We start from the raw sequence: 16,122 nt of genomic DNA, 5'->3' as shown, positions 1-16,122 counted from the left end.
AGTGGGAATCTACTGGGATTCCAGGGAAAGGCAAAGATCTCGCCTTCTTTTCGACACGCCGCGTTCCCGTATCTCACATTCTTTCCCATGAAACATTGATTAGGCTCTCCGTTTGATATATAGGGCAAAGCCCAAGCAGATATTTCTCTTGCACAACCTTTTTTTTTGTCCCTTGCGCGGAATGCTTTCGTTTTTACGGCAACTAATTTGTTCTCAGCGTGTGCGAAGCCCCCAGTGAAAGAGCAGTTGTTTTGAACATGCTGCTGGTGATCATGATTCATGCAGTTCCAGTTCTAGCTAAGATGAGTCATTTGCATTTTCACTAAGGTCAACAACCCCTGTTTAATGAACAGCTTGTTTGGAAATTAGGTGCTTAAGATTTTAGATAAATGTTGTATTGTTAAGCTGTAATAAATGTATTTTATTATAATTTTTGGATGTTTGTTTGTTTATTAAGATCCTCATTAGCTTTTGCATTGCAGCTATTGTTCTTGGGGTTTATACAGTTACATGGTGGCAATACAAAATATATGTTAACACTACAGTACACTAAATAAAACATCATAATAGGGCTACAACAATTAGTCGACTAATCGATGACTAATCGACTATTAAAAACAACAGTGACTGTTTTAGTAGTCGACTGATTGGTTTGAGTCATTTGAGTCAAAAGTACTATAAAAGTATCCCATAATAGTCTTCTTGCAGCTTCTTATGTTCAAATATTGGCAGCTTTACACACTCTCCCATGACGGTGAACTAAAACCCTTTGGCGTGAGTACAAAACAAGACATAAGATGACATAATTTTGGGGTTTGGGAGAGACAGGCCGACGTTTTAACACATTTTAACACATTTATTCGATAAAACGATTAGTCGACTAATCGAAGAAATAATCTGCACATTAGTTGACAGTGAAAATAATCGTTAGTTGCAGCCCTACATCATAATGCACATCCACCGTGAATGAAACAGTTACAGTTGACGTGAAATGCTGTTTTCCCCCTGATTTTAAAGGCTGCATTTGTTTCTGTTTGTCTTAATGTTCGCCTTAACCTACTTGGACGTGAAATCGATTATTATTTATAAAAAATCTCATTGTGTTAATATTTTCTGAGTAAAAAACAAAAAACTAAACTTGTCTCCCAGTCCCACCATTGTTGAATAGCTTTTGAGGAAATGTTGAAATATCAAGATATATATTGTGTATCGAGATATAGCATTAAAATATTGGGATATATCGCCCAACCCTAATCCGACTGAATCCATCATAATCTAACAGATACATGTCATTATTTAACATGCAATGGAATAGGATGCCTATTAAGCGAAGAATACTCTGTAATTAATAAAGTTTCCTGTTAAGTAATTTACTTTTAGCAGTTTTTTTAAGCCACATATATCATTTTGTTGTATGATATGACTTGAAAGTGAATTCCATTCTTGTGTTTCTGCTCTTTTGCAGGTGAGGCGGTGGCAGCCGGCGATGCCCTTTGTGAGATTGAGACTGACAAGGCTGTTGTTACCATGGAGTCTAATGATGATGGCATCATGGCAAAGATACTGGTGAGTGAGCTGAAACACACATAACCCACTACAGGAGATGCTTAGATGAGGGAGTACAGGTATACTTACCTGTGAAAGCAGCAGGTTGCGGGAGTATTTAAACGTGTTTATAAGTGTATGTCTGCAGCACCAGTGCTTCCTTAGTTTTCTGTTATTATGTCCTCAACTATGTAAAGTCAGCGATTTGCAGTAATTATGGCTATGTTTTTTTTAAATGACTTTATATGCACGTAGGATATAGTCCTGTTAATATTTAAGTGTGAATGTTTCAGGGTTCCCTCGTCGCCTATGCTAATTGGCTACGCTTGTTAAATCTCTTCTCCTTATACACTGACGGCAAAGCTTTGACGAGGTGTCATCAGTGACAGATACTTCTCCCCCCCCCACTGCGCTGTTTGTCAGACGAATTTTTAATAGGCTGCCAAAGACGGAGTGATCACTTTTCTTTCATCAGTACTCCACCACATGTTCGACCCCCTGAACAGACAGATGAAGATGTTTTATCTACTTGTGCTTTCAGACTTAAATGTGAGAGAGCTGAATGCAGTTATGTGAAGTAGGAGGGAGGAGGAGGATTTCCTAGTGGTTCAAGCAAGATCTCAGTTCACTTTTTTTAGCTTCCCTATTTTAAAAACTGACGGGACCGCGGTGAGGTATTGCTGTGTTTGTTCCTGAGCATGCATACAAAACATAAACCCCTGCTCCATGTCACAGAGAGTGCCTCATCTAATAACCCAACCTGCTCCCTTGCCATGTAATTTTGCTCACGTTGTGGCGACGCCCGAGTGGAGCAGGGTTTAATTAGCTGATGTGTCTGTTTGTGCAACCTTAACCAAAAAAAAAAAAACAAATACACTGCCAGTCTGCACCAGCAGATGCACATCACAAATGAGCACACAGATGCGTTGTTCATGAACAATACACACTCGTTTCTTGTGTACATGCACAAACATAGCAACGGCTAAATTAATCAATTAATTATCACAGGGACAGGTGTCAATATAAATTACAGGATTATAGCTCCTTTTATTTCACTTGCTTACATTCTTCCACATTCCCTCACTCCATCCTTGTCTTTGCCACTGAGGGGATGAGGTAGTTTCCATAGCAACCACCCAAGAATTGGGGGTAGGGGCTTTAAAGCTGAAGCTGGCAGAGAAAGATGGTCTGCATTAGATAAGCCCCCTAGCTCTCTCTCTTTCTCTCTGTCTCTCCCTCTATGTGTATAGTTAATAAAAACAGCAGCTAGTGGCAGTATTTCAGAGATTTGTGCATTCTTACATGGCGTTGACAATGTGGCATCCACTTTGTCTGGGTCAGAGTGTATCCGCCCTTACTGGTGTAACTGGGGCTCGCCAAGCACCCACTCGGTTTCTAATTTAGAGGCAACCATAATTACCTGCCTGTGGCCAAATGCCTGGACAGGCTGCAGTAGACGTGGGACCTCCTGCGCTCCACAGGGGTTATTTATGGGGTCAAGCACCGCTATAGCCCCCCTACCAATTTCCAACCATGGCTCTTGATGGGTGAAAGAGCAGGGGAAAGATTCAGCGTATATTGGGATGGGGATGTTGGGGGTAGGAGCACCAGCACCATGAACACAGATTACTGTATCTCATCATACTCTTACTGCCTTGCTCCACCCTGACCCGAGGGCTTCAATCTGAAAATCAGCCCTGGGTGCAATCAATCATGGCTTGTAGGAAGTGACTTGTATGCGTTTGCAGATACGTGTTATAGCTGCTCTGTGTGTAGATGTGATGAAAGATTACTGAGCTTTAAATGGGGAATACTGGTCTAGAAATGTATCGATGGGTAAATAAGTAGATAAAACCATCAACATAAACCATATACCACCAATAAAATCACAGTAATTCAGTTCTGTGTGCGGTGGTTTATGCTGATGATTTCATCCGAGATGTTCCTGCAGCCAACTAGCACCTGATCCCTGAGACTGGCTGTGCAGTGGGAGTTCTGGCTACATCAGAAGGTTGATGAATGTTGGCGATTGATATAATGAAATACATGGCAGAAAGGACTGATTGATAGATATGTGAAAAGATGGATAAATTGACGAAGATACCCCAACACATTCTGCAGTGCTAACCACTCACTTTCCTATATATCACTCCCTTTCCCCTCCTCTCTTCATCTCCACATCGTGTCACGAAAGGGATCAATTTAAACAGCTATGTGTCCTCTAAATCAGTGGTAGTATAAATCACTTTGTAACTGTGCACCACTCTCAGGTCAAAATGGGGGAAAAGTCTGTGTCTTTTGTCTGCTCCAGAGTTTCAAAATGAGAGTAGCAAAAAGGCTGAATTCAATTAGTTCATATTTTCCTTCAAGAAGGGCCAGCAGTGCACTGGGGAAAGTGGCTGGGATTGAGGTGACACACTAAAGAGAAAAGAGAGAGTGGAGTGCAATTGGAAATATGGACTAGAAAAGGGAAAATTACCTGTGATAAAGGTTACTTGAAAGTTCAAACCCAGAATGTAATGCTGTGGGTATATGGTTAGAAATCTAAACAAACATGATGTGCAGAAGAAATGACATGACTCCTGATTTGCAGCTTGAATTGTGTGTTTTTTTTCTTCTGTGTGAGATTACATTGGACTGGCAGACTGTTACTTCTAAGACAAAGGACGGGGCTGCAATCCTCTTTGTGTGATATCTGTCATGCTCTATTGATCAGAGACAAACCCCTGCTCACTCCCTCAACAAGATCTGTCTCTGTTTCTCTGTTCATTTTTAGGCTAACACCTAGTGCAACACTATACAATAAGGGGCTGGTTTGTACCTTCGACTGTACACTGTTAGATCTAACACCCCTGTGACAACTCGCTTACAACCCTGGAATAATCATGTTTTATGGAATCTGCATCACAAGCTGTACAGTTACATCAGCAAACAATCTTAATTAATGAAAGTAAAAAGGGATGTTGATAATTGTCCAGGTCGAGCTTATTGTTAATGAGCTGTTTAAAGTCTCAGGGGGCTTTTATGGCTGTATGATAACAGTTTGGAGATAAGTAGGTTAAACCTCGTAAATGGTCCAGTCTGACTTTGTAATATCATTAGCGTAGCTGATGGGCTTTGGAGAGGTCCCTGAAGAGCCCTATTTGAGATCTGTTAGACTTTTCACAGTGAGGATGTTGCCATAGGAAAGGTCGAAGACTGGATCAGGCCAGCATGCTAAACCCATTTTCGTCACGCATCACAGAAAGGAGGGCCACAACATGAACATCAAAGATCACGCATTACCAAATTATCTGATTCTGAAATTGTCTACCATTCACGTAAAAAATGTTATTAACTACATGCGCCTTTTTTTTTTTTTTTTGCAAAATAGCACAAAATGCACTATGTAATCTACTTTTTAGTTAATAATCTGACTATACTCAGTCAATATTAACCACTTTACCACTGAAAAATTGTATCTGGCCCAAGGTATGTGGTTAAGTCTTGGGTCCCTGTGATAAAAGAAACGATTTTTCATGCTCTAGATTAAATGTTTCTTCTGATTTGACATGCTCGCAATCCATTGATCAATCAATTTTCAACCACTTATCCGAAGCCGGGTCGCGGGGCAGCAGGCTGAGCAAAGTATTCCAGATGCCCCTCTCCCCAGCAACGCTTTCCAGCTCCTCCTGGGGTCACCTGAGGCGTCCCCAGGCCAGACGAGATGTGTCATACCATGTTCTGGGTCTGCCCGGGGCCTCCTACCAGTTGGACATGCCTGGAACACCTTTAACAGGAGGTGCCCAAGAGGCATCCTGATCAGATGCCAGAACCACCTCAACTGACCCCTTTCGAAGGAGCAGCGGCTCTACTCCGAGCTCCCTCCAGATGTCCGAGGTCCTTACCCTATCTCTAAGGCTGAGCCCAGCCACCCTTCTGAGAAAATTTATTTCAGCTGCTTCTATCCACAACCTCACTCTGTCATTACCCAGAACTCATGACCGTAGGTGAGGGTTGGGACGTAGATGGACCAGTAGATTGAAAGCTTTGCCTTCCAGCTCAATTCTGAGATCATCAAACCTGACCTCTTCCTCCCCTATGCTGCACCTTGAGATCCTGGTCCAGGTGGGGGCATTGCGCAGCCTTTGGGGCTGCTAAACCTGCACAAATAAGATAAAAAGAAACCGTGTAATTCCCAAAGCACCTGCAAAGGGTGAAATGTACCCCCGACTGTGCTGGCAAGCATATAGCGTCTTGATGCTCATGTGCTATTTACACGTGTTTAAATTCGGTAATATTGGCACAAAATTTGCCCGTTTTTATACAAATGAGCATCACTGCAAAAACAAGGCAGTTAACAAGGATCAACGCCAATAGCCACACGCAGTTACAGTGATATTATTAGCATCTCTTTAGAGAGTTGTGGTGGTAACTGAACCATATTTATAAGTGGTGTCACACTTGAATTCCTTGGCTGAAGTTTTGAGGAATGCCTCTGCACCTTGTTGGTCAGGAACCGTAGCTCGCGGACTGAAAATTTCAGTTTTTCTTTTTCTCTCTGCCATTGTTGTGCCTACTGTGTGAGGCATTACTGGGAGTATTTCTACACAAATGAGGGGTTTTAGTGAGGCTGGCTGGCACTGGAGGTAAATGAAAAAAGATGTTGCATTGAAGAACGGCTCAGGAGGCTGAAGTCCATGCAGAAAAATGTGGGTTTTATTAAACAAAAATCACAGTGAAAGAGAGGAGAGGAACAAAAGTATGGGGAAATTAACAAAGAGCAAAGAAGATGAAAAATAACTGGAATAACACAGCCTAACCACAAGCTGCCACTGACAACTCCCCTTTAGTCTGTGCCCAAGTGGCTTTATATAACCCTTCATGGCCCCACCCTAACTGAACTAACCCACTGTATGAGGGTTACCTAACTGTGCTAAACCACTGCATGGAGGCAGAGAGGGGAAATTATACAGAACCTGATTTTAACAGGAAAATAGAAAACATGTAAATGCCAACAATATTAAGGTGAGCAATTATTTATATACTCTTCTGCCAGCACCCACAATAACACTGTTAAAAAGAAGGAAAATCATTATTACAATACATTACCAAGGTTAATAGACACTGCAAAAACAAGCACATAAACCTGGTTAATGTAACCCTTTTTAATTTGACATTTAATGGATTAAAGTAGAGTGAAGCTAACTAATTGATGGCTTCACCCTCTGTCAAACTATGCACAGGTGGCCTGATGGAGCCTGATGACAGTGATTACTGTTGGGAATCTGGGCTTGTGAAAAGGTTTCAAGGAAACCTTTTCACTCTGTGTTCTCGGTATAAAGGCAACATTTATACCTCGCCACGTGGATAATTGCAATCAGACGCAAAAAGAGGGGCAAATTGCACTCCTGTTTGTGCTGTAGTATCATTAAGGCAGTATCTTTTGTAATTGGGACCATGATACAGGGCAGATAGCTGTTGCACATGATGCACAGTTCATGGTGCCATTCTCTGTGAATTCACCCCAGAATGTTGAAACCATTGCAGAAGCTGAGGTGTGAGCATCATTTATAAATTCCATAGGTTTCAGTGTGTTCTATAGCCATTTGATGGCAGTGTTGAGCCCCACACCACTACAGCGTCCAAAGCATCTGTTTATGCAACTGCTGTTTACAGTGCATGTGTTTTTACTGTGAGAAAGTGCTAAGGTGGCAGAGAGGTGTGCTATGAAACAGCTCTTGGTCTCTCTGATGCAGTTTGTGTTTAAAATGTGGCGTATACTCTATGTTGTCATGTTTTTTTTAAAAATTTCCTCTTTAGTGAGAAATGGATCTATGTTATTACACTTCATTGGAACTGTTTTCTAATGTCTAATTAAGTGTAAAATGCTGACTGGTCCTCAACTTATGACTTGTAAACTGCATGTCCATGTTTTGTGAGTATACATCTCATCACACTGTCTAAATTTACTCTGATCTAGAATATGACACCAGTGGAATAAATATTTGACAGCATTTCCCTCAGGGTCAAACACTCCAAATAAATTGTCAACCTGAGAGGTTGTGGGCGGAGCTTAGGACAGAGAGTCAGCTGCAAAACAGCATTTAATCACAAGCGAACAAGTAATTGTGTGGTGCACCATTTTATTAGGCTGCCAGTCATCCTGTACTTGTAAATGTATTTACTCATAGATTTTACAAACATATCTTGGATAGTTGCACATCTATTCGATCCAGTTGTCCAAATTAATTCCTGTATTCTGTATAATGTGCTATTTTATTTGTCAAATTTTGTTGATAAACTGGTGCCAGAATCATGTCACATTTGCTCATGACTATCCTCTATTTACTGGAATTATTCAGCTTAGTAGCAGTCAGACCATTTCCTAATTTTTGACTACTAAATGACACGTGCACATGCTGGTATGTGTGTGTTGAAGCACTTTATTTTACAATAAATAAATGTTGTATATCACAGATCCTGTCTTTTGGTCTCTTCAGGGCTATGTTTTCCTCTTCAGTTTCACACAGATATATTAATGGCTGTCATAACAGCCTATCACATGTCACAGCGCTGCTTGTGTCATGATACCACAGCTATTGTGCGTAATTCATTGCGTCTCTAGTCTCTATCATGTGGAAAAACCCCTTTGGGACTTCCAAGAAGGATCTCTGTGGAAATTTACAGGAGTCTGGATTTCCCAGAGAGGCCCTACATTTGCCCTCATCCATCACCTCCTACAGCAGTTCTGTGTTAATCACACATCAGACCTATTGTCTAAGGTTCACACTTTTGTCATTCCTATGTTTTACAACCCGGGGTGTCGTTTTGTGTTGCCAACTATTGTACATATAGGTTAGTGTAGCTTTGTGCTGACGACCATTACAAAAGTAGTAGGTGTACATTGAAGTAGCCCTGAAAGAAACATGAAGTGCAGCTCTTTCTACCAGTGAGCACAGGTGTTCATATATTCTGCTCTTTCCAGTTAAGTGGGTTTGGTTATTGGAGTGCTGTTTTTGATTTTGCAAGCCTGCTAGAGGGAGGGGGTTGGGGTGGAGTGTGTCGATAACTATAGACATACCACAGTGCTTTCGATTTGTACCATTTTACTGTGAAATGATACCTTATTTTTTCATTTGCTTAGTTGTTAGAATTTGCAGATTATCTCTTGGCTGATCAGGATGATTGAATACGACAGCACAGTTTTGTTCATTTGTCAGCCGTTCCTCCCTCCCTCCTTCTTCTTCCTCTTCTTCTTTTTCTCTCCTTGTATCGAGCCACACGTTAAAGAGGCAACTCTCCAAGTGGATACCTTTTGAAAAGAGATGAAGTGCAGCAGCCCAGCCCTGTGTATTGTGCCTGGCCTTTCATTTAAACTGATCAATATTGACTGAAGAACAACACCTTGCACAGCTTGGGGAGAGTAGCGTTAGCCTCGCAGTGGATTTGGATTACTCTGGAACAAGATAATGAATCAATAGTTGACAGCTTTGAACAGCATGAATACGCATCCATGGCACTCTAAGAGCCTATTCCTGCACAGCTGGGTCTTTGTATGATTTGCGAAGTTAATAGAGCGAGAAAATGGACGATGGAAAGAGATGCGAATTGTGCTTCTTTTTTTTTTTTGTTTTGAAAAGGTCCCCTAATAATGGTTGTCAAAATATTTATCTGTTCAATGACTGCTGTTTTTTTTAATCTTTACTTCAAAATTGTTCAAGAGACCTTTCCCTTTATTCCAGCAAACTCAGCTGAGCTGAAGCGACTGAACCAGTTTTGCTAATGAACTTCTCCCCTTACTGTAACGTGCCTCTCTCACCCTCTTTACAGATGGAGGAGGGAAGTCGCAACGTGCGCCTGGGCACTCTCATTGCCCTCATGGTGGAGGAAGGGCAGGACTGGAAGCAGGTTGAGATCCCCCCTCCAGATGCTGCAGCTCCATCTGCGGCTCCACCTGCTACAGAAGCAGCCGCTGCCCCAGTTGTGCCCCCTCCTGCGCCTGCTCCTTCTCCAGCTCCTCCCCCAAAACCAGCCACGTCAGGACCGTGAGTGTCACTTTACTTGTTTTCAGCTGCTGAAATAACACACCGTATAGATTAATCAAATGAATAACCCCTCTAGAGTGATTACAGGTCTTTGCACTCGCCTCCCTGTCTAATGTGGCCATAATGGAGGGTCACATCTTTTGGGCATCAGCAGTTGTGTTGACATTTAAACTTAAAATGTAGCCTTCCTGTTTGTTATATTCGTTTACCCCCTGATGAACTTAATGTGAACTAAAGCTCATCCTCCTTTGTTCAGTATGCAGTCATGCTGGTTTCAGGTCTTACAGTATCTACCACCCTTCAGCATGTTGGACCCGATGATCCCTCTCTGTTCACATTCCCAAATGTGTTGGATCCCACCAGCATTGTTTACACAATAAATGATCTTGCGTAAAAGCAAAAAAGCTGCCACAGAACAAACAGGCGCTGTTTGTTATGCAAACATTTTACGCTGAGCCAGTCCACATTTTCAGATTTGTGCCTTGGCTGCATCAGCCTGACAGGGGTGAAAGATGAGCGGTGGATTCCTTGTGCAGCAAGCATGATGATCAGGCGATAGATACAGGCGCGGGCTATATTTAGGCAGTCAGGTCAAGTAGAACTAAAACTGTGAAAAAGATGGCATCTGAAGTAAGCATGAGGTCCTTTCCCATGTTTTATAAATATAGGGTCAGTGCCAGGATACTTTAAAGCGGGACGGGGATGCTTCAGTTAACGCTTTGCTTGACCAGGACTTGTGCTGTGTCTCAAATCGGGTATTTCTGTACTTATACTTGATATTTTGAGTGCAGGCGTGTGTTCACATTGAGAAGCATGGTGCACCAATAACGATCAAAAAGTTGAGTGTGGAAAGTTGGACACTTCTCACCCTGAATGATCAACATGTTACCTACATAGCGGAAGGTACGAGACCTCAAACTTGTGAAATGTCAGCCGACTTCCACTGCTTACACCAAAGCCATGTCCAAATATGCATGTGTATTTTTCATTGCCATTAAACTGTTGTTGGATATAAGCCATCAGTTTGTTTATTGGGTTAATTCTGTACTTATCTGGTACTATTACAGTGACACAGATGCTAATATTAGCTTATCATCAGGCATTGACGTTACATGGATTGTGGCATGAGCTATACAATCTTTGGCTGCAGGTTACATTTGGTGTGTATGCATGTTAAATTCTTCACTGTAGAAGATTGCAGTATCAGATTTTCTGGTCAGATGCTTGACAAGCTGTAAATATTTGCAAAATACAGCAGCTGTCATCAATTCAGCTGATGATAGAGCCAGCAAGCATCAGCCACAGACATTCATAGATATAGAAACGTACTTTGAAAGCACATTCATTTGTAATACAATAATTAAATTAATACACAACATGTAAAGTGAGCAAACAAACATATAGCATGAGTACGTTTTGGCAAGAGACAATCATGAGTTAAAAGGTGCCAGATCTTTTACGCAATGGCCATGTTTGATTTGAGACAACACCACCCTATCAAAATCAACACACTAAGTACTAAGTATGTGATTTGAGACATGGCATTGGTTTATTGTGTGCCCATTCTTCCCTGATGGACTTAAACACTTAAATGAATAAAAATAGGGTTTAACATTTTCAATAATTAAAACAAACAGGATTAATCTTGGTTCTTTAAATCAAATGTATAAGGGTTGAAACTTCAGCTATTCTAAAACTGTCTTTCTCTCTCTCTCTCTCTCTCTTCGTTGTCCAGGTTACGTCTGAGTCCAGCAGCAAGACACATCCTGGACACCCATGGTGTAGACCCCAAATTGGCCACACCCACTGGACCAAGAGGACTTATCACCAAGGAGTGAGTATGGGTGAATGGGTTAGCTCTAAGGCCCGTTAAGGCCTTCCTAATGAATGATACAGAACCTCCCTGATTACATAACAAACGGTCAGTGTGAGGTTGTAAAGAGCTAAACTGTTTGACTTCTTCATGATAGAAAATTGATGTGGGGGCGGAAGCTGTAATGATTATAAAACTGCTATAAACGTATTCACATCATCATGAACATACAGTTATTAACCACAGTAAGTACTTAAACCTTATCAGTTTATCGCTGAGTTCCTTCCTGCGGGGGTGGGACGGGTGAGGAGAAGTGATAAGTCAGCTGTAGATGCTTGTTTGGCATTGCATCAGGCCTAAGGTCACAGATTGGAAGGGTCCCCTTGTGGCCATCATAACACTGCGTTATCTCTGGAGATAAGAGGTGTCACTCAGAGCGAGGCAGGTTACAGCCACAGTGTGGGCAGTGTGACTGAAAATGAAAAATGCGGGAGGGACTAGACAAGTGAAAACTGACTAAGAGGTGGTTAGGATTTCGCTTTAATCCTGTTATGTAGTGAATTCACACTACAAAAAAACTGCACACACACACATGCACACACAGCTCTAATGGTTACCTGCTGTCAGTAGGGACCTGATTGAATGCTCTCGTTACCCACCTAACACCCTGCAGGGGAATCTCATTAAGCAACTTTGGTCGCCATAGCAACCCAGTATCCAGGACTGACTGGTGACCATAGAAACGCAGAGCATATGTTTTCTGGGATATGCATCTTAGACAGTTTGAAGCTTCATAAACCAGTAAAGCATGATAACTCATAGAAATTCAAGGCCTTTTCTGTTTGTCCATACCTTGTTGCCAATGTGGCAAAGAATGGCTCATTTAAATCAGGATCTATAATATAACCACTATGATTTATATGTTTACAAACACCTGTCTTGTCAGTCCCAATAACGAGTGTGTTAACAGTTGAGAGAGTGTCTCGTATGCACCCTTATTTAGCCAGTCGTGTTGTTTCTCCTAAGTCTGCCAGCTGAAAATGACACATCAGCTCTTAAGATGCAAAGTTTTAAATAACCGTCAGGAAACACAGATGAGAAAAGGCTTCTTTTTCGTCTCTTGTTCTTTTGGCATCAAGCTGTAAGTACTTGTCAAGGTTAATGAACATGGAGATGCTCTTTGCCGTGCGCATGTCAACATGATTTCCAGGTTTTGAAGTTTAAATTGTTGAATTAGTAATGCGGTTTTGATTTTATCCCAATTATTTGATCTGGCACGCTCGCTCAGTTACCGCTCTTCAAGCCATTTGTTGGACTCGAGATTTGCATGAATGGCTCGCCAATACACTTACTGACACCTAGGCTAGCTAATGAGCACAGGAAATCTTCAGAAAGGAAGGCTGATGCTGAAAGAAAGCAGAGGAACGTTCTGCAGGAGATGAAAGACTCCAGTGCCGAGAGGTTTACCAAAAATTAGTGCCTGAATGATATGCTGTTTCAGTTTCAGTTTGCTGGCCGAGCCACAGTAAAAAAAAAAAAAAAAAAGAGTTTGCTTTAAAGGTACTGTCTATCATGGGAATGAAAGGTATATTACTGCTCTTTTTTCATGTGGCTTTTCTGCGTGGAAAAAACAGTGAATGTTAGGGTGTTAAATGAATACATAACTTCAGGAATGGACGCTGATGGATACAAATTTTTATTAATTGGGAAAACCTGCCAATAAATCTATAGGGTACCCAATATAATTGCATAAAGGAAACATCCTTTAAAACGTTCACTAAGATCGAACTATAGAGGTATAGAAGTATGAGCTGTTGTGAGCCATGTTGGAACCAAATCTCCTCGGTCAGAATAGTTTCACATAAGCTTAGCTCCTTCAAGAAGAGGGCAGGACAGACCCGATTTCCCTTCCATTGTCCTTCAGTGCATCAGATAAGGCTGAAGCCAGGGAAAGGTACCCCTCCCGTTCCACCCTCTGCTCTAGTGGGGCCCCTCTATAGTGGGCATGAATAACAAGAGGTCACGCTACTCAGGGATGAGATCATAGCATGTTACATAATCCACAGTGAGCTTTAAATACAGATTGGGCACAAAGAAACTCTTACTACTGTTTACTCACCTTATCTTTCATCACTGTCTTAAATAGCAAAGTAAGCCAAGGGCATAGTGGTGAGTAAAGGTTTCAGTGATTTTTATCTCACCGCAGGCCAGACCACTAGTTTGTTCCTACAGATGAAATAACTGTAGCGTGTAAGTGCGGGCAAAACGCAGCCCTTTATGTGGAAAGGATGACAGTTAAGAAAATCCATGACACATGTGTATTTAATTCAATGTAAAATGCTATAACTTCATAAACAACTATTGTTTCACTGCTATGGCGCTGTATACATTCGTTATGGTTTAATTATTAAGCATGACATATTACATTAGTTAAAGCAGGCTTAGCATTTTGAAATTTCAACAAGGGATGCTTGTAAGCTGCCAATGTAGCTTATTCACCTTGTGATCAGTAGGAAGGGTTGTTTTGTGGTTGTGCTGTTAATTTTTAAAATAATTAAGTCTATCTTAAAAGTAAATATTCAGTGCTTGCATATCTATTTGAAGCTTCCTATGCAACATATCTAACATGAATATATGTGTTTAAGTGCTGCTTCCTGTTAAGTTTATAATGAAAACTCACAAAAAGGGTTTAATAGCTACATGGGCTGGCTCAAAAGAGTAGTTTCGTTTGACCTTGACCATCGGAGGTATTCATTACTAAAGACAGGTTTTCGTGATCCCTGACTCTCTGGCATGTACAGCGCCAGAGCTGCCCTTCAGCCTCAGTTGAAATTTCAAACTCTTCACTCAATCAGATTACACAAAGAACCTATGTAAAACCCATACATACATATAGAAAGTTACAGGTTAAGCATTATGGAACCATTTTGACTTACACCTAATGCTGTTAAAAAGGAATGTTACTGTCTTATAGTGGTGAGTTTGTCATATTGTATCCCATTGTTTGACTGCAAAACTATTCCACTGTTTGTGCCAACGTCCTCATGGGTACAGTGATGATTTGGACCCATTTTCCCATTATCGTGGGTGTACTTACTGTGAAAATCTGGTTCTTCTCAGTTTCTTTTACTCAAGTCACCATCTTCTCTTAATGTTCTTAGAAGAAGACCAATCAGACAACAGCAGTGTCCTCTTTTACACTGGACTCAGTTTCAGCTATAATTGCCTGTTCAAATTGCCTGAAAGATTCTTCTTACATTAGATATGTTTTCATGTGATTAAAAAGGCCGACCACACACTAGTCCAGTGGAGCTGCTCCCATGACAACAGCACCCTTTCTCCCGTCGTCGCCTGTCCTAGGTGGCAGTAGAAGACAAAGTTTATTCATGTGTGTGCTTTGTGTGTTTGTGTTTGTGTGTGTGCGTGTGTGTGTGTGTGTGTGTGTGTGTGTGTGTGTGTTTGTGCTGCTTCGCTCCCTTTTTAATATTCTACTCACCCTCTCCCAGTCTTTCTTTCAGAGGCTCCTTTGCCTTGGCTGTCAGTAGGGGTGTAAATGGTCAGTGTGAAAACCACATGCCAACCAGCTACACAAACGGTATCTATGGCGTCATCACCAAGTGTCCACTGTAGGCTGCTGTTGACTTGACTTACTCTTGATTTTTTGGGGGGGATTTTTCTAATACATCCTTCACTGAAAAATATAGAAGGTTTTGCAAAACTAACTCAGCTCAGTTTACTTTTTGTTTTTTTACTTGTAATGTTGTTCATTTTTATAATCTTCCTGTGTTTAAATACTATGTCACATTAAACCTCTTGGCTGCTTTTTTTTTTTTTTTTTTTTTTCATATTGTGGTCTGTAATCGTTTAACGTCAATGTGGTCTTCTCAGGTTAGCTGGGGGATTTCCAAGTTGTCTCAGTTCCTCCACAAACAAATACTCCTACCAGCAAGAGAGAGAGGGAGGAGCTAGTGTGCTAGGGGAAATAAAAAAGATACAGCTTGGGAGAGGGACATGGAGAAAATAGCTGCGGGGCCCAGACTGTTCCCGGCTACACGTTTAGGTCAGAGGCAGCTGGTCCAGACAAAAGGCTGGATGTGTGTGGGTAGGTGGACTCCAGTGCACTGAACTGGAGCCAGAGTGCTTCAAGCAGGTGCACCTGATACCTGCCTCTTATGCTGCTAAGAACAAAATTAATGGTTTGGGGAAAAAAATCCAGGGCAGATCTTTCAGTACATTATGATTCCCTCCTTCTTTACCTTTCAATTTCCTCTGTCAGCATTGTGACCTAGTCCATATTGTCACTTCCTCCACTACCTTTATGAAACAGCAGTAATTTGATGCATTAGAAATATACAGTATGTGGAAAATATAGTAATGGAAGAGACCTTATTCAGACAAATGTTCTCACTAAAAGGAAACTGATTTACTTCTAATAAAAGAGTTATGATTCTGGCTTCTCAAAGCTTGAATCCCTCAAAGCTGGCTGTGGGATGATGTGTGAGTGAGGAATTCACCCTCATCTGAGAAGTTTGTCTTTTAATGATGCGGCAAAACACTATGTGTCTGCAAAAAGAATAATTAGTCTGTGCTATTTTATTGTAGTGCCTGAGGAAAAAGATGCTGCTTGAATAGTAGGGATGCCAGTGGGAAAGATAATGAAGCCAAGGTTTTGAATAACCTTGTCCCTTGCTGCAGCTGACACCTGATCCCGCCTGGCCTTATCCTGATGGGGTTTGT

General features: G+C 41.4%; 1 protein-coding gene across 1 annotated transcript in view; it reads left to right on the top strand.

Annotated features, from left to right (window-relative positions):
• The window catches only part of pdhx (pyruvate dehydrogenase complex component X), a 42,415-nt gene that overhangs the window by 10,861 nt on the left and 15,432 nt on the right, over positions 1-16,122 (top strand). Inside the window, exons 3-5 of the mRNA XM_049574556.1 lie at positions 1,466-1,566; positions 9,358-9,572; positions 11,308-11,406. Of these exons, the coding sequence (XP_049430513.1) occupies positions 1,466-1,566; positions 9,358-9,572; positions 11,308-11,406 (415 nt within the window). The remainder of the gene's footprint in view (positions 1-1,465; positions 1,567-9,357; positions 9,573-11,307; positions 11,407-16,122) is intronic.

Source organism: Epinephelus fuscoguttatus, linkage group LG4 (assembly GCF_011397635.1).
Source record: "Epinephelus fuscoguttatus linkage group LG4, E.fuscoguttatus.final_Chr_v1".
Taxonomy (NCBI): domain Eukaryota; kingdom Metazoa; phylum Chordata; class Actinopteri; order Perciformes; family Serranidae; genus Epinephelus; species Epinephelus fuscoguttatus.
This window is presented reverse-complemented; position numbering and strand designations above follow the sequence as displayed.